The sequence below is a fragment of the Medicago truncatula genome, chromosome 2 (assembly GCF_003473485.1).
Source record: "Medicago truncatula cultivar Jemalong A17 chromosome 2, MtrunA17r5.0-ANR, whole genome shotgun sequence".
Classification (NCBI taxonomy): Eukaryota; Viridiplantae; Streptophyta; class Magnoliopsida; order Fabales; family Fabaceae; genus Medicago; species Medicago truncatula.
Window position 1 is genome coordinate 37,019,406 of NC_053043.1, and position 23,148 is coordinate 37,042,553.

Genomic DNA, 23,148 nt, shown 5'->3' on the forward strand with positions numbered 1-23,148 from the left:
TTTAGGGTAAACTTAATTCTTTTTTTTTTCGACGTTTTGATAATTTTTTTTTTCGTAGATATATTTATCTCTGTTGGACGACAAACTCGAACACATGATTTCTTTTAATAATTCGAACTTTTTTTTTCCTTTTCATAATGTGACTGTCAGTCCATTGATGTTGGCAGTGTGAACTGTCTGTGGTTTCGTCGACTTTTAGCACCTCTTTTCCACACACAGATATAATTCCTGGATGCATACACTACACCAACTCCTATTTTAAATATAAACTAAAAATCTCACTTAAATTAAATGGAAAGAAGATATGATTTGAGAAAGTACAAATCTAATCTACTTATAGTACAAAGTTCAAATCTCTTCGATGACAATTCTAAATATGATCATTAATAAACTTTTTCCTTTTCTAAAAAAATAAGTTATGTGGATGGCAAAATAATTTGTACCCATGGATAAAATTTAGGCTTAATTGCACTTTTGGCCCCCTATCTTTTCAAAAGTTGCGATTTTGGCCCTCTAACTAATTAAAATACAAAACAACCCTCTATGTTTTGGATCTTTGGCAGTTTTGGCCCCCAAGGTCACTTTTGACTTAGTCTTCGCTAACGTGGCACCCACATCCCTTAAGTGAGGTGCCACGTGTCGACCATTGTGGGTGTCACGTCAGCAAAGACTAAGTCAAAAGCGGCCTTGGGGGTCAAAACTGCCAAATATCCAATACATAGGAAGCTGTTTTGTATTTTAATTAGTTAGTGAGCCAAAATCGCAACTTTTGAAAAGATAGAAGGCCAAAAGTGTAATTAAGCTTAAAATTGATCACAGACACATGATAAATAAAATAGTTAACAAATATAATACGCAAATAAATAAAATAAATAGATATTCCAACTTTCTGGGTTGATGGAGGTAGAAGTTGATGTAAAAGTATATGTTTCTGATATCCCATCAGTAAACACAATTAGTTGAGTAATGATTTCTTAATATTTAAAATTGTCAAAGTAAGACCGTGACTAATTAATATTTTTCATGTATTAATAGTATTCGTTTGTGTTGTCTAAAGAGAAGAAAACAATTCTACCACGCAACCATAGAGGTGCAACCAAAGTCAAAAGCAGTTCTATATGTTTTATGACTGCTGCTGCACAAAGCCAGAAACCAAACGTTTTTTCAAAGTCAAATTAATGTTTTGGATTCAAAGAGCTCAAAACGTAATTCAATAGTTGTTTTTGAAAAAAATATTTATCCAATATCTATGAAGCACGGACCTAGACACGGATACGTCGAGACCGATAATAATTTAAGAAAATGACATAATTCAATGTAATCATATATGTCGGTGTCGGACGTAATATGTATCTGGCATCGAGACACACCTAATCCGTGGAGTATCTGTACTTCATAGTCCCTTCATAGTCCAGTATGATGTCATTGAGTGAAGGTAATTATTAGTACAACTCTTTGGATGTAATGTAATCCATCATCTGATCCAACTTTGGAACAACTACATTTGACTTATTAGATATTTTTGCATATATTTCATCCAAGAGAGAGTGGCCTCTTCTCTTGTGTATGTTCATTCTTTTCAACCAATTCCACTTAACAAATTCCATAGTTTTCTTCCTTGTAAATCCTACAAGGTAGGAACTAAAACATGGGAACACAACATTGGTTTTTTTCGAATGTTGTTTATGTTCTGTCCATCTCCATCCTCTTGGTCATGTCCAAACTGTGTTTGTGTGATATTCAATATATTGGCACAATCTCACCAGGGATGGAAGGTTCTCAAACAAATTTCATCGACAAAGACTTCAAGTTCCTCCTCTCAAAGAATAGAGTTTTTGCTTTTGGTTTTGTTGCTGCCGTCAATGACACCACCAAGTTTTTACTGGCAATCGTCCACACGGCTAGCTCCACCGTGCTTTGGGCTGCTAATAGAGCATTACCTGTTTCCAATTACGATAGTTTCGTGTTTGATAAAAATGGAAATGCCTTTTTGGAGAAAGATGGAATTGTGATCTGGTCTACAAACACAATTAGCAAAGCAATGGAATTGCAAGACAATGGAAATTTGGTTTTGCTTGGTAACGACGACAATGATACGGTAATTTGGCAAAGTTTTAGTTATCCAACTGATACTTTGATGCCTTCGCAGGAATTCAAAGAGGGAATGAAACTTACCAGTGAACCTAGTCCAAATAACTTGACCTATGTTCTTGAGATCAAATCAGGTAATGTTATTCTTTCAGCTGGTTACAAAACTCCACAAACATATTGGACTATGCAGAAGGATAACCGTAAAATAATAGATAAGGTCGGCCATGTTGTGGCGTTTGCAAATCTCAGTGACAATTCTTGGAGGTTCTATGATAACAATAAGTCTTTGTTATGGCAATTCATTTTCTCTGCTGATGGAGGCATAAATGGAAGTTGGATTGCAGTTTTGGGAAGGGATGGTGTCATTACTTTCTCGAATCTCAACGGTGGTGGATCAAACGGTGATTCTTCAACAAGAATACCACAAGATTATTGTGGTACACCAGAACCTTGTGATCCCTACAATATATGCGCAAACAAACGTACGTGTAGCTGTCCTCATGTTCTTCTTCCTAGTTGTAAACCAGGTTTTGTCTCTCCTTGTGATGATGATAAATCAAAAAAGTCTATAGAATTTCTGAAAGCTGATGATGGACTTGGCTACTTTGCGCTTGATTTTCTTCATCCCTATTTGAATACCGATTTGGCTGGTTGTCAGACATCTTGCCGTCGAAATTGCTCTTGTCTTGCAATGTTCTACCATACAAGTTCAGGGAACTGTTTCTTATTGGATAGCATCGGAAGTTTTCAGAAATCTGATGACGCTGATTCTGGTTATGTTTCTTACATTAAGGTCTCAAGTGATGGAAGTGGAAGCAGCAATAAGGACATCATAGTTGTTGTAGTCGTTGTCATATTATCAACTCTGCTTGTTCTGCTCTTTGCGGGTGTTCTATACTGCAGAAAAAAGAAAAAGTTTGCTCCAGAGAATTCAGAAGAAGACAATTTCTTGGAGAATTTAACCGGTATGCCAATCCGTTTCCGCTATAAAGATCTTGAAGTTGCAACGAATAACTTCTTTGTGAAGCTTGGTCAAGGTGGTTTTGGATCAGTTTACAAAGGAGTTCTACCTGATGGGAGTGAATTAGCTGTGAAGAAACTAGAAGGTATTGGTCAAGGGAAGAAAGAGTTCAGAGCTGAAGTTAGCATCATTGGAAGCATTCATCACCTTAATTTGGTAAAGCTTAAAGGATTTTGTGCAGATGGAACTCATAGGCTTCTAGTTTATGAGTATATGGCTAATAACTCATTGGATAAATGGATATTCAAGAAGAAAAAAAGTGCATTTCTTTTGGATTGGGATACAAGGTTTAATATAGCATTAGGAACAGCAAAAGGGCTAGCTTATCTACATCAAGAATGTGACTCAAAGATTGTTCACTGTGACATCAAGCCTGAAAATGTACTTCTAGATGATCATTTCATTGCCAAAGTTTCAGATTTTGGTTTAGCCAAGCTCATGAATAGAGAACAAAGCCATGTTTTTACGACACTAAGAGGAACACGTGGCTACCTTGCACCTGAGTGGATAACAAACTACGCTATATCAGAGAAAAGTGATGTATACAGTTATGGGATGATGTTGCTTGAGATAATCGGGGGACGGAAGAATTATGATCCTAATGAGACTTCAGAGAAATCGAATTTCCCTCGTTTTGCTTTTAAGATGATGGAAGAAGGTAAAGTGAGAGATATCATTGATTCGGAGATGAAAATAGATGATGAGTTTGATGATAGGGTTCACTGTGCTATAAGTGTTGCATTGTGGTGTATACAGGAAGACATGTCTATGAGACCTTCCATGACAGAAGTTGTTCAAATGTTAGAGGGTCTTTGTACTGTTCCTAAACCACCAAAGTCCTCCAATGAAGGAGATACCTCTTCTGATGCTTATCTATCAGCAGTTAGTCTTTCAGGTCCAAGATAGCAATAATAGCTCTATGTATCTTCTTTTTTGGACTTAAATGAACTTTTGGTCCCTCTATATTTATTGATTCACAATTTTATTCCCTATTTTTAAAAATCCAAAATACAGTCCCTTAGTTTTTAAAATATCATACTTTTTCACTACCACTAAATTTGGGGTATATATATGTTGATTAATGCAGGACAGAGAAAGAATTATGATGGTAACTCTTCTTTTTTTCCGACAGAATGATGGTAACTCTTCTAGTAAAATAAATGGTAATGTCTTGGAGAAAACTAGAGTATATAGTTTAAAGTTGCTACGTATTTCTAGACCATTCTAATAACAGAAGTTAAACAAAAGTCTATACAATTCTCTTAAAACATCGTAAAGCATCTATAAATAGATAAGCATCTGCGGAATTGTATTCAAACATGTGAGATGTAATGTCAATGACATTGATGGTTTCATCATACCATATCTCTACTCCCAATTGCTATTGTAAAGTACCGCCAAGGCAGGGTTGCCCTGACGGTGTATGCTTAAGACTTAGGAGTGTACTCCTCTTTAGTTCTCGTGTTTGAATCCTCCATGTGCCAACAATTAATGTGTTGGGGAAGTCCATATAGGACTACGGATAATTGTGCCTTAAAATCAGTTGTTTGGGAGGTTTTTGGTGGTTCTGAATCAATTTATAATAAGAATATGAATCGATTCACTGTTTTTTTAATCCTATATACATAGCAATTTTTGACAGCTTTTGACACAATTGGCGACTCAGAAAATAGAACCTAGAGATAGGGAATACGAAAAAAAACCTAGGGTTTGAGTGTCGAGGGCTCTTGAGTGATGTTCTATGGTTGGGAAGGATCAAAGGTTTCTCTAGTGAATTCTTGAGTGATTCATCTCTGATTCGTAACACTTCCGTAACATAACCAACCAAAAACTTTAGTAAAAACCCATCCAAAAAACTACTGTAACATAACCCACCCAAAACTTTAGTAAAAAACCATCGAAAACAATTTTTTCTTTTTGTTTACATTAACCATCGAAAACTGCTATTTTTTCCTTACAAAACCATCAAAAACTACTTGTCGATGACATTAAGTAATTATGAAATTATTGGTTAGAGAAATATACCAAATGACTATATTACAAGAAATTGCTGAGACTAGAACTTGCTAAATTATTTATCTTTCAACCTGAGGAAGCAGCATTGCTAAGATGAATCAAATTAGTTGCAAAAGCAAGTAATCATATAACTCAAAATCTCAGTAATTACGAGAAGATGCATGCGCAAGTTTCTTCAGAAATTCAGCAACCTCGTCAGACGATGGAAGTGTAAATCGAGCATTTGTTTGAGTTCTTCCAACAGCACACGAGAAGTAATTCTCCTTCTTGAGGTCAAGGACATTCCAAGAGATCTTTTCTGGCAAAGGTGATTTACACTTCCGCACCGTGCGGTTGACATTATTTGCTGTTTTCTTCTCTGAATTTGAGATAGGTCGCTGTCCCTTGCTTTGATTTGCTGACTTGAATCCATTTTTAATTGATGGGATCTTCATAGGTGATACCTTCTCATTGGGAAACTTAGCTGCATCTGATAACTTGCTTCGCTGAAGACTTGCACCAAAAGAAGAAGGCTCTGGCTCAAAAAAGTCATATATATCTTCGTCCTGCTGCGATCAATAATGTTAAAGTCAATTATGTTGCGCGAGAATATGCTAATCAATCTTGAATGATACGGGAAAAAATGCAATTACAAATTTTCATAACTGCAATCATGCTTGATAAGGACAATTTCTTGCATTAGACTAATAAACATGATATAGAAGTTATATATATCAAAAGAAAATTTAAATGACCTTTGCCAGAAAATGTCCTATACATAGAACATAATCTATTGGTGTAGTCATCGATTTACTGTGAACAATCTCCCCCAGGATGCGGTCAATGGCTGCTCCCTGATTAAATGAAAAATTGTCTCACACATTTAAACCATTACGAAAAATTTTTCATGTCAAAATATAAATTAAGTAATGCCAATAATTAGAAAAGGAATCTCACCTTTGTAACACCAGCAGCTCGCACCTCAACTGATCGGCTCCCTTGAACAACTTCAACTGATGCATTTGAAATTGGACCTGTGCAGAGATGTTGGAGCATGTCCCTTGCTTGAAGTTTCCCAAACTCAACATCTATGATTGTGTGAGAGAATTAGTAACTGGAGAACAACATGCAAAACAAAAAAACACGTCTTTTTAAACACAACTTAAGTACCTGCATGTCTGTAATTCCATACAAGGGAAGCTTCCCTTTCTTCAAAATACGACCGAGGAGTTCTTTCAGTGAAGTATTCAAAAATATGCTGAAAATACAGGATCACCAATGTAATTAAAAATATCAAAGGGAAAAGGGAAATCAAAACTCGAAAGAATTAAAACTTCAAATAAGCACCTTTACACTGTCAACCCATTCCATGTTTAGTTGTTCTGGCATTGTAGTCATCCATTCTCCATTTGAAGGGTTTAAAAACATCCCATTCTCTGCTGCTAGCCAAGTGTTGTATTCTTTGAAGTTCTGTAATAACGACAAGTTAGAAGTGGACCTAGTAGTTCACAAAGATGGAAGTAATGTATAGAGATTTACTTCATCTAGAAGTGTTCTACCACTTCCACTAAGAACGACAACTGTAGTATTTGGGTCATTGCAAAGTTGTGTCAATGGTTGTTTCAATTCTGGATGCACCGAGAGTTCCATTTCTTTCAGTTGATCACCTTTTCTCTCAACTTGCTCAGTTAAAGTTCCATTGAATCCCTACAGTGTATACATCATCAATGTCAACATAAACTGTCTATAAAAATTTATGATAAATAATGGAGTTTGTGATTAATTACAAGTGAAACACACCGTAAACAACAAAGTAAAAAATTAATTTCAAAATTTGAATGGTGGTAATGTTTTTGTTCCAGGGTTTGCAAAATAATTGAAAATAGCATTGGAGTGAAAATCCTTAATCTGATGAAGTCTAATAACATCTTCACTTTTAAAATTACATTCAATTTTCAGCATGACATATCTCCCATGCTCATCAAATCTTTCATACATATTCATCTTATGATTTGTCATCTTGATTCCTTATTAATCTCTTAGGATGCTTTTATTCACGACTTAGTGCTACAAATCTACGTCACACGTCAGGAAACTTGTCCGTCTTCAATAAGCAGCCATAAACAGCCACATTTTGCAAAGTATTAACATGGATTTTCTGCTGTTTGTAAGAGTTTGGAGTCATATCAAGTTATGGTAAATTTTCCCATTGGGTATTCCCAGTTAGAAGATTACTTTTTCCGGCCATGCCATATCCAATGTGCGACTCTGAACAAGTTCAAATGTTTTTTTCAAAACAATCATGTATTTTTCACTCTTTCTATGTAGTTGGGTAGGGGACATTCAAACAGGGACTAAAATACTAGGCGAAGAAAGATAGTTTTAAAGGTTTCCTTGACGATAAGTATTCAAATAAGCAATTGATTAGACAGCATACCAAAATAAGCAATCGATTAGTTGACTTCAGATATTGTTGAATTGTCTTTCTGGTATCGAGCCGTGGTGGAACTTGTTTTGTCCTTAACTGTGCCTCAACAACAGTATCATTTAGCTCGCTGCAAATATTTAAAGATAAGGATCATCATGGTATTCTAGATCTAATGAAAAAATTTAAGCAAGAGATCTATTCTTTCATATCATACTTCAGTGCATAGTTAAAATCGTAAATCTGCATGACTTTCTTTTATTCCTAAACCTACAACGATACAAGTAAATAAGCATCATATTGAACTAAAATGCTATCTGTGTACTTTTACAGAATTTACCCAAAACAACAGAAGCCTTAAGATACAACCAAGGAGACGACTTTAATTAATTAGGCAAATCAAGCATATAACTAACAGTAACATTTTAAAAAAGCCTCCAGAGTTACAGTTCAAAGTCTTAACTGCAGAGCAAGTTATGAATCATTATGTACAAAGTTAACAGACCCTGATAAGATACACCACCCTCATTGTAAACCACAAACTTTGAATATATAAGAGAAGATATTGAGACTACAAATAGTATACCTAACAAAAGTTTCTGCCCATTCCTGCGCAGTGTGGGTTGTTACATGATGGAAGTTGTGCCTATGTCTCTTCTCTCTCTCTTCTGATGGCATGTTCAGAGCTTTGGCAATTGCTTCGGCAACTTTTGAGATGTTCCAGGGGTTGACCAGAAGTGCCCCAGCCCCAAGAGACTGCGCAGCACCAGCAAACTACAAGAACACCAAATATCAGATGTCAAATCCACTAGCTTATCATCCATCTGCTATCCCCTACTTTATGCCACTCAGAGCCTAATATAACTGAAATATAGAAATTAAAATAAAAGATAATTATTCTAATAAGTTGTACTTACTTCACTAAGAATGAGAACCCCCTTCTTTTTTTCTTGACAGGCTACAAACTCGTAACTGACAAGATTCATTCCATCCCTCAAAGACGTGACAAGTGCAACATCTGAGTAAGCACGAGAGAGTATGAATATGCTATAAGCAGAAAACCAGAAATTTTACAACAAAAAATTAGTATTAGCAACAAACTAACTGAAAACTTAAGAGACAATTGAGAATTCAGGGAAATATAAATAAAATAGGATTTAATAGACTTGAGGCTGTGCTATAGCATATTGCAATAGCACATACCTTCATCTATGCCCAATATATATTTTAAAGCTCGACTTCTTTTCGCACAACACATACAAAATTTTACTACAGATCTTCTGGGCTTATAAATTTAAAAGATTACGAGTGGCCATGAAAACATATTTTTGGTTGTAAATGTGCTGTCAGATAACTTGCGTTTGTTAAGAAAATAGCTTCCATCTTTTTCTATTTCTCTGTCAAAAACTTTTGATAATTCTCTTACTTGGCTTAAACCACTTTTATCACAGTACATAAACAGGACATCAAACACCATAAATTACCGAAAGAGTAACAAGGTTTTTTACTAAATAAAGAGCAACTATTAGGCATGAAGAGAAAACAACAAACTTTGCAAAGAATCTATTGTGTTTTTATTTTTTGTTTTAAATCATGCGGATCAAGGTGAGACTATTGGAGATGCTTCACATTTGTAGGTGTAAGATCACCTATTCAAAAAGTGAAACATCACAAAGCAGTTTATGACTGCTTACAGACATTTGGCGTGCCAGACGAGTTCATGTATGTAGGGGAAAAAAGGAGAAATGTAAATAACATTTATAATGAAGAGCACCAAAACAAGTATTTGCCTTTTTTGGTGAATGTAAGTGCATCGAACAGCACAAAAATTGACATCCAAAGTTATTCACACAGGCTATTTTTGCACATACAGACTATTGATAAATTTCAAATTGACATCAGAAGTTATTCACAGGATACACTAGTCAGAGAAGAAAATCTCAATGAACATAAATTTTACCTGTAACAGCGTACAAAGCACACAGTGCGTTAAAGTCAAGAGTGCGGTCCTGCAGATATCCAATATTAATGAATAATAGTCTTTAAGCCATAAACAGCATAGAATGCACCAGGGGATGTAGCATTTGGAATTTTGAAATAAGTTTCAGACATTCAATTGATTATGTTTCATTAGCATTTTGTTCTTTTCTTTCATTTCCTCAAGAACCTATCAGATACTGAGCACACTTGTGTTTTTAATTTCTGTTTATTTCCCCTCCAGTTTTCGATGGACTTTTGTTTAAAAAATTCTAAAGCTCGTTGCTTTCACATTACCCTTCGTATAACAAACAAGTTAAAACGTTCTTAACTTCTAATATTATTCTTCCCAAAATCAAAATCCAATTTCTCCCATTCCAAAGAAAGTGTTGGTATAAATACTTATCATAAGAAAAAAGAACAAAACTATATGCAACCAGTACCAATGAACTAGATCACTTGATGAGATTTAATTAACATGACAGAAAAATAAATTAGTACTGTATACGATGGAGATGTCAGCATTATTATAATGATCCTTAGATATATGAACGCACCAGGTGATGTATAGGAACAGCAGTCAGTGTTCCAAATCTGCCATTGATGCGGCCAACAATTTCATGAACTTGGCTTGTAAGCTTTTGATCTGTTAATATGACAGTGGTTAGAATTTTGATCCTTACCCCTTGCTAATAGCTTAAGCTTTTAGGAAAGCATGTATTTAACAAATAATTAAAAAGGAGAGCAAGCTTCACAGCCCAAGACTCGCAACATAAACACAGAGATAAACTGAAGAATGGATGAAGTATCATATTGACTGTGCACCCAATTTTTAGTAAACTACTTTTTCACTAAGGAAAATCTTTCTGTATGAACTTGAAAATCCAATCGAATATCAGCCTATGCACAATTTTATAATACAAGAGATCTCATAAAATGTTTTATTTCTTTTTATTTATTGTTTTTGTCTTGTAAGTAAAAAGACTATTTTTGTCCAACTATAGAGTGTAAAATATTTGATATGTCTTCAATATAAAAGAAAATGTATCTCTGAGTTGTCAAAACAACAGGGAAAAATTGAAACACAGTCCTAGATTTATACAATGAAGATGGAATAATAAAAGAAAATGGAATCATATAAGTAGAACTTACACTCGGGAACATCTGTTCTTGTTGGCACAGCAATTTGAAGCAGAACGACCTTTTCTCGCCAATCCTCATTCTCTTCCAAGAATTTTTCAAAAGCAAGAAGTTTTTGAGGAATTCCTTTAATCATATCAAGGCGATCAACACCTAACATTACCTGTCAATCAAGAAAAAAATGTTAAGCGCAATCAGATTATAGAACCAATTAAAGTAGGATTTGGCTTTAGGCAGAGGAAAAAACACAAATACAACTTCTACAGCAAAATCATCTTTATAACAAAGTCACTCCTGTATTAATGCCTTGTTCGCTGAAAGAGTGGAACATAAATCCATAAAAAAGATTAAAACAAAAAAGACAATAATTCCTTATTTTTGTCAAATAATAGTGTGGAGCTGTGAAAGCTCTAATGAGGAGAAGATCAACAAACAGAGGCTCCCGGCAGAAAATTGGATGAAATGGAAGATAGTCTGATTGAAAGAAGTAGAAGTGAAATGATAATAATTTCCATTACACAAGACCATTGTATAAATAGTTGGAAAATGTGCTGTTTGTCAGAAAAAGGAATAGTTTGATGCATGAAGTTGACCTCAAAGGAATAGTTTGATGCATGGAGTTGACCTCGTGTAGATAAGGCTTTTTTTATTTTATTGTTATATTAACATGATAAAGACTCTACAGGCAAATAGTGTCCTTATAAACATAGAAACTTGAGATCGTAACAGGTAAAAATCACAATATGTGGTGAATAGCCTCCAAAACACACTTAACTGGGCCTATGAGTGACTTATAAGTTGAAGGAAGTAACACCTTAAACAAATAATTATTGGTAACTGTGGTATAGTATATTAACTGTGAGGTGTATAGATAAACAAATATCAGGTCATGTTGTATTTTCGCATGTTTAATAGGACAAAATATTATAGGGATGATCCAGCAATGGTGTTATTAATAACGGATCATGGAAAATAGCGGATCGCCAAAAATCCGCTAAGAGAAATAGCGGATAGCGTAGCGGGAAAATAGCAAAAATCCGCAAATCGGTTGATATAAACAATTATATATAAAATAAAGCATTGACAGAAATTTAAAAAGTGACTGGCATAGAACTCAAAATCATACATTGCTGCAGAAAAACCAAGAACAGAAATTAAAAGGAACTTAATACTCAAAATCTAAATAATTCAAAACAACTAATAACTGGTATTCTAACTAGTGATAGAAGATGAAAAAGATCTATTTATTCTCTTCTTCCCCAGCATAATCATTATCCACATACTAGATCGTGAGGCATATCCTTCAACTTTTTCAATGAATCCTCAATCTCAATGTCTTGAAGGACATGAAGGTGGAGAGACACAGGCAGTTTAGTGATGAAAGGTTACCTATGTTGTGGGGTTTAGGGGTTATATAACACCCCATGTCATGATCGACTCAGCATTATTTTGTTTTTACTGTTTTCAAAAATATGTCTTCTGCAGTTCACATGATGTTTTTAATTGTATCATTAGGGAAAAAGCATAAATAACATTCCGCTATGTAAGCAATAACCATTATCACCGATATGCAAAAAGAAACCGCTATTGAAGTGTTAGCAGAATCGTGATAGTGTATCTGCTTTCGTCGCAGTTGCTCCAAATCCTGATAGGTAATAGCGGTATAGCGGCGCTTTACCAGTTATTTAACAACACTGTAAAGGTCGTCTTGGCCTTGAAGCCTTTTTTTCTTTCTTTCTTTTCTATCAATCCAATTTTAAATCAAATGGAACCAATTTTCTCTAGTGGAAAAGATCACCTGATTTCCCATATATGATTTGTAACAGGAAAGAAGTAACATTCTAAATCTGAAATAATCTCAAAATTCATAGGACAGTTTTGCACAGACCATAATAAGATTACTAATCACAAAAGCAGTTAATACAGAGTAAAAGGTTTACCTTTCTGCCTTTAAATCTTTCTACTAAGTCTTTGAATGGAGCTTGGACTTGAGGATGGTCAAGTGCACGTATGAATCGATCCGAGTCTATACCAATTGGAAACTGACATTCAAGATAAAAGAAATAAGTAAGTAGTTCATATTTTAATCTCATCATGTTAATTGCTTAATTCCTAAGATAAGTTTCATTCAAAACATTTTAGGCAGTGTTTATTTTCAAAAACTTTATAAGTATCGATCATATAGGAAAAATTTGTGACCACGTACCGCAGCAACTCGAGTCAGTTTCCCTTGATCCTCAACCCCTTCTGGTGTGGCCTCAAGTCCAAGAATGCGAGTACACGCACTAACAAAGTGTCGTGCATAATCGTATGTGTGGAAACTGTTCAAAAAACAAAAATACATTGATCTAAGTCAGAAGCAGTGGCAATAAGAGAGAGAGTGAATAAACTATAAAAGACAAGATATATTCACAATGCTGAACTAGTGTTATGGCTTGATCCAACCGTGAATTCATTCGTTATAAGAAATTCACTGATTGACAAATAAGAATGCCTTCAAGATTAAGAATGCACAATTTCCCTTTCCCAAATCATCTGGGGGTAACAATCAGCATTACAATATTAAAGAATAAACATATACCCCCAATGTAACAACTGTACAGAAAATAGAGTTTGAGGAAAAAAATATTCCCAAAATGCAGAGTCAAATTGCAACTTACCCGACCAAATCAGCAGCAAGAACTGCACGCAAGAGTTCTGAACGAGATGGCAGTGTCCTATGAATTTCAGAAGATGGAAATGGGGTATGGAGAAACCAACCAACTTTCATTTTGCTGTTAAATTTCTTTAAGCATTGAGGTAGAAACATGAGATGATAATCATGACACCAAACAATATCTCCCTCTTCATAGACCTGATTTACAACATCAGCAAACATTTGGTTTGCCACCTGATACGAATCAAACTGAGACTGGAATCCACGTGTTGTCGCTAGACGATCTTCTTGTGGAAGTCCAAGGTAATGAAAAAGGGGCCACAAAATGTTATTGCAATAGCCATTATAGTACTGATGAACAATCTCTTCAGTAAGAAATACTGGGATACACCTCTGTAACACAGGTAACAAGTAAAAGAATTTTAAAAAAAATAAAAATAATAAAATCAACTGATGTAACAGCACAATGATAAATGCAGAAGTTATTTCTAACATTGTGATGGAGAAAATATAGTACCTTTTCAGCTAATGCTTCAGTGAGTGTCTTCTGTCCAACCGCATCCGCCACATTGACACCGGCCCAACCTATCCACCTCGCTTCAAAATCCTTCACACCTTTACAAAAGAATGCAGCCCCATTAGAAAACTCTATGTAACCTAGTGGCCAAATCATGGTTCTAAATACAGTTGCGATCACAGTTGTGATTATAGTAATGCTGCAAGCCATGATATTGCTATAAAATGTAGACTAATGTGGTCACAATTGCAATGCCATTGCAGAGACCTTGCAAACCACAATTTAGACCGATGGCCCAAATTCATTTCCAAATGCAACAAACTTAATTGAAACCCATCCTCAAAAACCAATAACAGTTAAATTCATGCAAATTTCAAATCAGACAATACACAAAAACTGGAAAAATATAAAGAACAAATACTTAAAAAAAAAAGATCATCACCGCATACCTAAAAGAGCGCTGACCAAGCCGCCAGCACTGATCTCCAGAGACCAAGAATCCTCGCCTTTCCTAACAGCTGAAACTGGCAATCTATTAGCCACAACCAAAAGCCGTTGTCTAACAGGTTTTCCATCTTCCCTTTCATATCCATTACTAAGAGCCTTTGCTGCTGCAGCACCTTCCAGGAATCGTTCAAAATGGGAAGCACCAGAGTTATTACATTCTTTTAAGCTTAGGTCATGCTCAAAAGATTCAGTAACCACATGTTTTTCACTATCATTATAGTTATTATTAACATTATTATTATTATTATTATTGCTATTAATATTGTTATTATTGTTAATAACAACAATATCAGGTGATGATGCCTTGATACTTTTTCTTTGTTCTCTTACTCTCACAAGTCGTTCAACTCTGGAACCACTATTATAATTACCATTACACTTGTTTCCAGGCATATGTTCACTCTGGAACCCCACCATTGAAATTGAATATCAATTTCAGTTACAGCTTAACTTCTTTCCCCTGCATATTTTTTGAACAAATAATAATCACTAAACAGAATATAACAGTAGTGACGGGGGGAGAAAATTAAGCCTCTAAACGAGCAAGTATTCATTCCTGTGGCTAAATTGGAAATTAAAATAAAATATAGGTTTTATATTGAGCTTAAATCATTTTACAAACCGACTCACAAAAATAAGGTGATGATTGTTACTGGGCCTGATTCTCTAATATTTTGTTGAGTGGCCCATGTAATAGCATATTAGTTCTTTATTTTATTTTAATATTGAGGCTAACTCATTTTTATTAAAATAAAATTATAAAGTTTCATTTCACTCTTCATATATTCATTTGAAATTACAGATTCCTAAACTTATATATGAAAATGAAATCACCAGTATCCTTGAAGTAGTATATTCATAGAATCCAAAAAAAAAAAAAAAAAAAACAGAGTAATGGGAACAGTGGAAGCACTAAATAAGAGTATTCATAGAAATAATGAATACATTGCAGCAAGAAAGAAGGTGTAATGAAAATAGTGGAGAAGTAAGAGAGGTGTGTAAGGTATCTGATGCAAAGACTTAATCAAATAATTGAAAGAGGTTAAAATTCCAGCTCAGGACAGGAGAGACCTCGAAAATCAGCTGATGCTGAAAGCAAGGAGACAGACTAGACAAGTCTTGTTCAATACGTCAAACTACAGCTGGGTTGTTATGTAGAGAGAGTGAAATCTGCAGAATCTCAATGGCAGAGAATTGACAAAGTGAGAGAAGAAAAGGAGTGAAAAGTAGTTGAATCCTCGTGTAAGCTTTATAAGGCACCTAAAGTCTCATTACCATGCAAGTGATACCCAAGATTTTGTTGGAAACAGAAAGAAATTATTTTTCCAAAAATAATAAATATATAAAAGTAATTATATAAATTCAAAAATAAAAGTAATTATATTTTTATTTTTGGAAAACCAATCCCAAACACTCTCTCTACCTGGTTTGCTAGTTGTAATGCATTCGAATAGTATTATATGAATCGTCTGATTAAGATCACATTTTTTAGATTTTAATGGTGTCATACCTTGACTTACGGTTTGTCTTATTAAGAATAAATGGTTGAGATCATGTGACTGCATTAATGCATGATTATCTCGACCTTAAGGAATTCATTTCTCTCCGACTCCAAAACACCTATGCTTATTTCGCCAATTTCATAAATGTATCTAAATAACACACTGTTATACATCAATTTTCTTTATCTACATCAAACATTTTAATCTCCTCCCGTACAAAAAAAAACACATTTTACTTTCTTTATTAAATGATTCTAGATTCTAGACTACCAAAATGGATGGTAGAGGTCAAAAGTGTAAGCAAACAGAATATAATTATATGAATATAGAACATGGATAAGACCTTTTTCCATGAAAACAAATGGGATATAACCCTCTATTTCTAGTAACAATGTAACCTTAGACTTCGTAAAAGAAATGTAACAGAAGACAATTTTCATCATGGGTCTAAGATTATGGTCTACACCCTTATTCATTTAGACTAAACTTAGGTGTCCAAAGCCTATCACAAATGAGCGTTACTTTTTTGACCTCCCATAAATATGCAAACCGTTTGGAAGATAACTTTTGAACGATATTTTTTGTGTTTTTAAAGGCTCCAAAAGATAACTCCTGAATGTTGTTTTTTAGAAGAAAGAACAAATATGAAAGCCAAGAGAGCAACCATCATTACAATAATATTGTACGGTCTCAATATCATCAAAATTAAATGGACCAAAATTAACATTAGCCCATTTTGAAAAAGTACAAAATCATAATCAATTGTAGTATATAAGATTATATTATTTCTTTTCTGGCCTCCCCAATGTCTCCCAGGCCCCCCAATAAAATGCTAAAACCCTTCTGTAGATAACTTCTGAAGACATTTTTTAGTTTGACAGATTTGAGCAATAAGTGAAAGATGAGTAACTATCCTAAGTTTTGGATGTCTAGTAAAATTGTAAAAAAGGCTTTCCTCGTATTAAAAGTTTGATTTATCTTCATATGAATTTAAAATAGTTCAACTGATGTTTTCTTTTTTCAGAAGATATGAGCAATTTAAGGGGTATATTGAGCAATCATCTTCTTTATATTGAATACTATCATTACAAAACTAACTTGTAAGATAATGTGTGTCATTTGTTGTAAACTATTTTCGGTCCATCTATTCTTAATGCTAGACTAGAATTTTTAATTTGGTTAATTTAACCGACCAATTTTATTTAAGTTATGCAACTATTTGATTTTCAAAAGTATGAATTTTACATTTATCAATATCACATTGATGTTTTACACAGGCTCAAGAACATAATTTTATTTTATCAAATACTGAAAATTTAGTCCACAATATTTTTGGAAAGTTCAATTAGGGTTATGGCTCGATTGGTGACAAAGACACATTTTTCTTAATAAAAGAAGGTTTAGAAGAGAGCTAATAGATGTATTTAGAGATTACCAGTAATAAGAGTTAAACCCACAACTTTGTAGGTGAATCAACTTCTCAACTGAGTCAATATTCATCAATAATATCATCTCTACGGATGTTTTTGAGGAAAGCGGCGATTATTTAACATGTTTCGGTCACATATTTGAGACTTCTTGTTACCCTAGTAGTAAGGAACAATGTAGCGCAAAACGATAAGAGATATTTTCATGCATCTTCCTTCCTTAAAGCATGAATTCTATATTGTCTAAGGGTGGGTATAAAGAAGGTCAAGATATGGTTTTCAATTGCAGTTTGCAATGGTAACTATGGCAGCAATGAAATTTTTTAGAGGTTTCTACAACATAAAATAAAATGTCTGAATTTTTTTTGTTTTGAAAGATAAGAAATACATGTGACTACTTGGTCGAAAAGGTCCACTGGTTCAACGAAAAAGAGTCAAAAGTAGATCATAGTTAGATCTTCCTAGCAATAATTTTGTTGTTAGATTTTGCGGCGTTTTATTTTTCTCTCCTATACAAAGCAAGGGGAGCTCACATTATTGAATTGCTGCTACCAGATACGTGAAGATCAAATTTCTAAAAGGAATGGACCCCGTAAGAGCTATGGTGGCCACTGGCTAGGGAAATCCAGTACATAAAAAAATTGTCATAAGTTCAGGTAGGATTTTATGGTTACCACATATTTGAAGGACAATTTTTCCCACCCCACATTTATAGAAAATCACACATGGTTTTTTAAGGGTATTTTTGCATAAAAAATATACTTTTTTTTCGACAGCACAAAATTGTGTTTATAAATATCTAACAATGAGAAAGGCATAATATAGCAATAATAATGTAACAATAAATTTAATTAGATCACTACGTACAACAGTTTTAGACGTTCCTTAAGCTCTAATAAAACTAGTTTATAACTATCTGTATTTTCTCCTTTCTTTTATGAGAAAGCCATGCATGAAAAAGTTTATGAATTCTAGTGCATGATTAACATTATATTAATATATTATCATTGGAAGATTGACTCAGCCTTGCAATAAACTAAATGTTTCTTAAACACACCTTTTGCTATTAATTAAACAAAGACAAAAAATTACATGAGATCTATCTCATATTAAACAAGTCGTAAGAAGAGTTGCCATGTGCAATATAAGTATCAAAATAGATGTTATAAAATTAATGAGCTATGTTGGGAGTTGGGTTGGGGTGTTGAGGACCTAAAACAAGGGTTTGTCTGGTCTTAGCATTGAAATGAGCCTTACTAATGCTAACAATTTCCGAAGTTATAATCGGGGTTAAATTTCGGTGACTTTGAATTTAGTAATTTTGGTGACTTTATCTCTATCTCTCAAAGCATTAGTATGGAATATAAACGTAAGAATTAGAAATGGTCTTAAAACTAATCCTTAAAACTAAATGATTAGGAAGAGTTTGGATAGCTCTAATTGTGGAAAAATAGAAGACTTAATGCAGATGGTTTCAACGTAAAAGGCAAAGACATACAGAAGCATTGTAAGAAAGAGTTGACCAACTAAAGAATAATCTAATAGAATAGAATGGTCTATTATTGGATGTGATTTATGACGTGATGTTATAGTGTCGTTTGTTCATAGGAGGATTCCATTTGATAAAAAGAAAACTTTAGCTGTTTTAAATATTCTTTCTTTACGAAAGTTGTAGTACTAAAATCTTGAAAGATACTTTTGAAAAAATCTTTATACAGTTTAAATTATATATTATTTGAAATTTTAATTATAAAACAGATTAATATAATCATAATCATATAATATATATAATTAAATAAGTTTAAATATACAGTGCGTAATTAAATATATTTTTTTCCTCATGATTCTCTCCGTTAGAAGTATTCGAGACATTATCAAACAAGTTAGAAGTATTTGAGACACTATCAAACAATTAAAGTAATCATATATTTCAATTGAAATTATAAATCTTTATACGTTGTGGAAGTCTAATTTGATTCGTTAGATCCTAATTCGTTGGTTAGATGATTAAATATGTTAACACACGAGAACTTAAGTCATTTTCATGGGTCACCACTAGCGTATCTATACCTTACCCTGCAATTCCTGGTCCAAAAGATTCTACCCTCATGCATTATATTTTTGAATGGCCCTACTTGTAATCAATTTCCTTGTTTGCTATAAACACTAGTAGCCTATAAGATACATTAGGTAACTAACTTTCAAGATTTTTATTCTTGCAAGCAGCATATTTCAACATCAGGTGCCTTTTCTAATTATAATAATGATGATTCTCTTTTTCAAAGTGAACGTAAAATTGAACAGAACAGTTAACCTCTACGTAGAATATCGCCAGCAACATTTATTAGTAACCTAATAGGGCAACTTGAAAAACAGAGGCTTTAAAAAAAAGGTGCAATACACTATAAAATGTAGAATTATTCCATACGTCAGCAGTCAGCACCAAAGCACACGAGGCCTAACACTTGAAAAAGGAGAACCATTTGCACTCACTTTTTATCATCCAATGACCATGCAATCCAAAGTTAGATACTTGCATTGCAACCAGCATTTTGGAAATTTTTTTAGGACCCACAATCTAGACAGCAACCTCAATGTTTTTTATTTCTCCACAACCTCAAAAAATTGCAGTTAAGACTATGTGTATATTAAATATCATGGTCGCTTTTCCAAAATCACAGTAAGTCACTGTGATCTTGTAGAAGTTACACTCTGTAGTCACTGTGATCTCGACAAAGCCACTTTTATGCCAAACATGCACTATATCAACCGCATTTTACTACAAATTCTTCGCAACATTAAAAATCGTGACACGTCTACGACTTAGAACCTTGGTTGTAGTCATCATCTTCTTAATTGGTATAAAGCTAATTGGACTACTAAGAGTTTGAGCATGACTATTCTCATCCTTTCCATAATCACCTGAACCAAATTGTATAACAGAACCACCCAACTAATTATTATCTACAATAAGAGCATTCCCAATGCATAAATGGGCAGGTTTTGGATGATGAAAACAGAGTTTGACTTAGTAACACACTAGTGTTAACCCTTAAAGAAAATCAAACTTGTACTAACTAACATAGCTTTCATAGAGATCCATAAGAGAAACCTCAAGCATAACTCATTCAGGGTCCATCATTCCTGTCATCCACAAACTCTCCCACCACATGGGTGCCTGAATGAGTCACATGTCACATGTTATGCTAAATCTAAATGAGAATCTGAGATGATAGCAATCTTTAACTCAAAAGCCTGTCTTTAGAACCTATGGCCACAATTCATTTCAACCGCTTTTATTCCTCATGCATCATCATGATTATATAATAATATGAACTTTTGTGTTAGATGTTAACTCAGTGTTAAGAGTTTGACGTTTTTAACTTCAAGGGACAGAGTTCAAATCTATCTGAGACGCGGGTTGTAAATGACTAACAATGTCACTTTAACCACTAATAATTTCTCTCTACCCTCAACTTTAATAAATATTTGTGATATTTTCTTGTTACCATTCCCCTCCACACAAAAACAAAGGACAATAGTGAAACACTAGCCATAGCACATTAGAAACATGTTTGAGACACTAATGAAAGGAATTTGAAGAAAAATGTAAAGGATCACCAAAGAGGCAAACTAACAAACACTATGAGGGGACCACAAACCCATAAACCTTTTACGTCACTACTATACTAGAATTATGCCAATATGCTAGAATCCACTAAAATATCTACCTGTAGAAACTCCTATGAATAATTCAACGCATTTTGACCATAATTGACTTCTAAATTTTCATTCTTCAATTCACAGGAATAGAATAACGCGCCAACCATTTCTCTTTCTCAAACTAGTAGCGGTGAGCTCTTAACTCTTAAATACCTACCAACATTTCTATCAAATGCATGTTCAGTCTCTAGTTTCCGACACTTGTAAGTGTCTGAAAATGATCTGACACCTCACGTAATTACACTAAATTGTGTTATTTTTTAAATCATTATCAATTCACCGTGTCGGTGTCTAAGTCATGAGATGAGTAACTTTTTTCATTTTACAAATTCTTAAACAAACGATTTAAAACATGGATTATTAAAAATTGAACAAGTCAATTTAGAAAAAAAAATCAAAATAAAATCACATTCATAGCTATGAATCACTGTTTGCAATCGCAATTCTGACCGCAATATAAACGATTTTGAAAACAACATTATCGCCGCAATTTCAACCGTAAATTTTAAACAGATCAACAAAAAAAACGTTCAGTCAAAAGAAAATCAACAAAAAAATGCACGTAAATAGAGATTCACTATACTAACGACGTCGTTTTCAATTTTGCGTTTTCGGTTTTCCGCATACATCAACTTCACGTATTTGTTCAAAAACTTCAAATCAACATCACGAAATTTCAATTCCAAAAAGCTAAACACAACATGCAAAAATCAATCGATTTTACAGATCTAAATCAAAATCAATAATCACACAACAACACTAACATACAAAATTCAAGAAAAGAGCGAGAAAACTAACCTGAACGATGCGAATTTTCACCAAGTGTTGATGTTGATGCTGATGCTGCTATTGCTTCTTTCTTCGTTCCGAGTTTCGAAGCGAATAACCGAAAATGAAGGTTAAGATTTAGCAGAGAAAAAAAGATAGAGATTTTGCGTTGCGTTGCGTTGTGTTGTTTTGATTCTGAATTGTGAAGTAGAGAGTTTGTTTATTTATACAGAGAAAGAGAGCGAGAGAGAAAGTAGTATTCTTCTTTTTGGCGGTCACTTGGGAGGAGTGGAGAGTGAGACCAATCACTTGGAGGGAATTTGTTCTGCTTTATATTATTTTTTTATAAAGTTTAAAAATTAGTATGGACCACACTAGATTTTGGTTAAATAGGGTTGATGAATTTGAAAATTTATGGATTAAATTTGCCATGTTAGTTAATATTGGCTTTATCATAATGTCATACCTTTTTTATTTGATTGTTTTATACGTTTGATCTCATTTTTAGAGAGACTAAAATTGATTTTTGAGATGTAGAATTGATTCTATCATGTTTATTGCTTATCAAGTAAAATTGATTTTGCGTGAGCGCCTTTAGAATTGGCTATGCGGTAGACATAATTGATTTTGTCATAATTGAGTTACACAAAATTTATTTATATTTGGATACAATAATGCATAATTGATTAAACAAAATAGATGTTGTTTGGATGATGTTTATCAAAAATGTTTTTGAATTTATAATTATTAAAATGGACATAATTAAATACAAATAAATGGATATAGTTGAATGTTTACGTAAAACAATAATAAATGTAGAAATATTATTTAATGTAAATAAATCAATTTTCTATAAATTAATTTAAAAAATAATAAATACATTCACTGAACCTAAAAAAGTTGACAAAATATTTGTTCATATATTTCATATTTTTTTATAAAATATATTTAATTTAAATAATAATAGAGTTATTTGTAAAAAAAATTATAAAATATAGCGTAAAAGAATGGTGAAAGAAAAAATACCGTAAATCTAAACGGAAATCGAAAACTTAAAGCATGATAAGAAGTTCATCAATTAGGATAAACATTTTCTGAGGCTAATTTAGTTCATCAAATATTTTTATCAATTTCTTTTTTGGTGGTGTCCGGGGTTCGAATCTCGAACCTTGCATATAATATGCATTGTCTTTACCAGCGAAGCTAAGCTTACGAAAACAATTTTTTATCAAATTAAATACAAAGCTAACATTTCAATAATTATTTTTATTATTTCCCTAAAAAAATATTGTTATTAATTATTTGTTTATTTTTTATTGTTATTATTAATCAATAAGCATAAAGAACAGCTTATTAATTAATTATTTTCAAAAAGTTGTGATATTTCAAAAGCCCCTTT

General features: G+C 33.4%; 2 protein-coding genes across 4 annotated transcripts; one reads left to right on the forward strand and one right to left on the reverse strand.

Moving 5' to 3' along the window:
- Positions 1-1,200: 1,200 nt before the first annotated feature.
- On the forward strand, positions 1,201-4,089 carry LOC25487193 (G-type lectin S-receptor-like serine/threonine-protein kinase SD2-5). The gene has a single exon (XM_013609060.3). It carries the CDS (start codon positions 1,649-1,651, stop codon positions 4,016-4,018), a length of 2,370 nt encoding a protein of 789 aa, XP_013464514.1. The 5' UTR covers positions 1,201-1,648; the 3' UTR covers positions 4,019-4,089.
- A 911-nt stretch (positions 4,090-5,000) lies between these two features.
- Positions 5,001-22,026, reverse strand: LOC25487194 (alpha,alpha-trehalose-phosphate synthase [UDP-forming] 1). 3 transcript variants are annotated; one of them, XM_024776574.2, is made up of 19 exons: positions 21,780-22,026; positions 15,401-15,499; positions 14,272-14,789; positions 13,823-13,920; positions 13,310-13,698; positions 12,856-12,970; positions 12,590-12,691; positions 10,662-10,812; positions 10,067-10,155; positions 9,493-9,541; positions 8,450-8,550; positions 8,119-8,306; positions 7,545-7,662; positions 6,647-6,814; positions 6,455-6,577; positions 6,278-6,365; positions 6,065-6,195; positions 5,863-5,961; positions 5,001-5,676 (listed from the first exon to the last, which is right to left on the reverse strand). In XM_024776574.2, exons 3-19 carry the CDS (start codon positions 14,744-14,746, stop codon positions 5,269-5,271), a joined length of 2,892 nt encoding a protein of 963 aa, XP_024632342.1. In that variant the 5' UTR covers positions 14,747-14,789; positions 15,401-15,499; positions 21,780-22,026; the 3' UTR covers positions 5,001-5,268. The 3 variants fall into 3 exon arrangements, with proteins under 3 accessions (XP_024632342.1, XP_013464515.1, XP_024632343.1); XM_013609061.3 differs by lacking the exon at positions 15,401-15,499; XM_024776575.2 differs by lacking the exon at positions 15,401-15,499 and having other exon boundaries at positions 5,001-5,673; positions 21,780-22,025.
- Between the last annotated feature and the right edge of the window lie 1,122 nt (positions 22,027-23,148).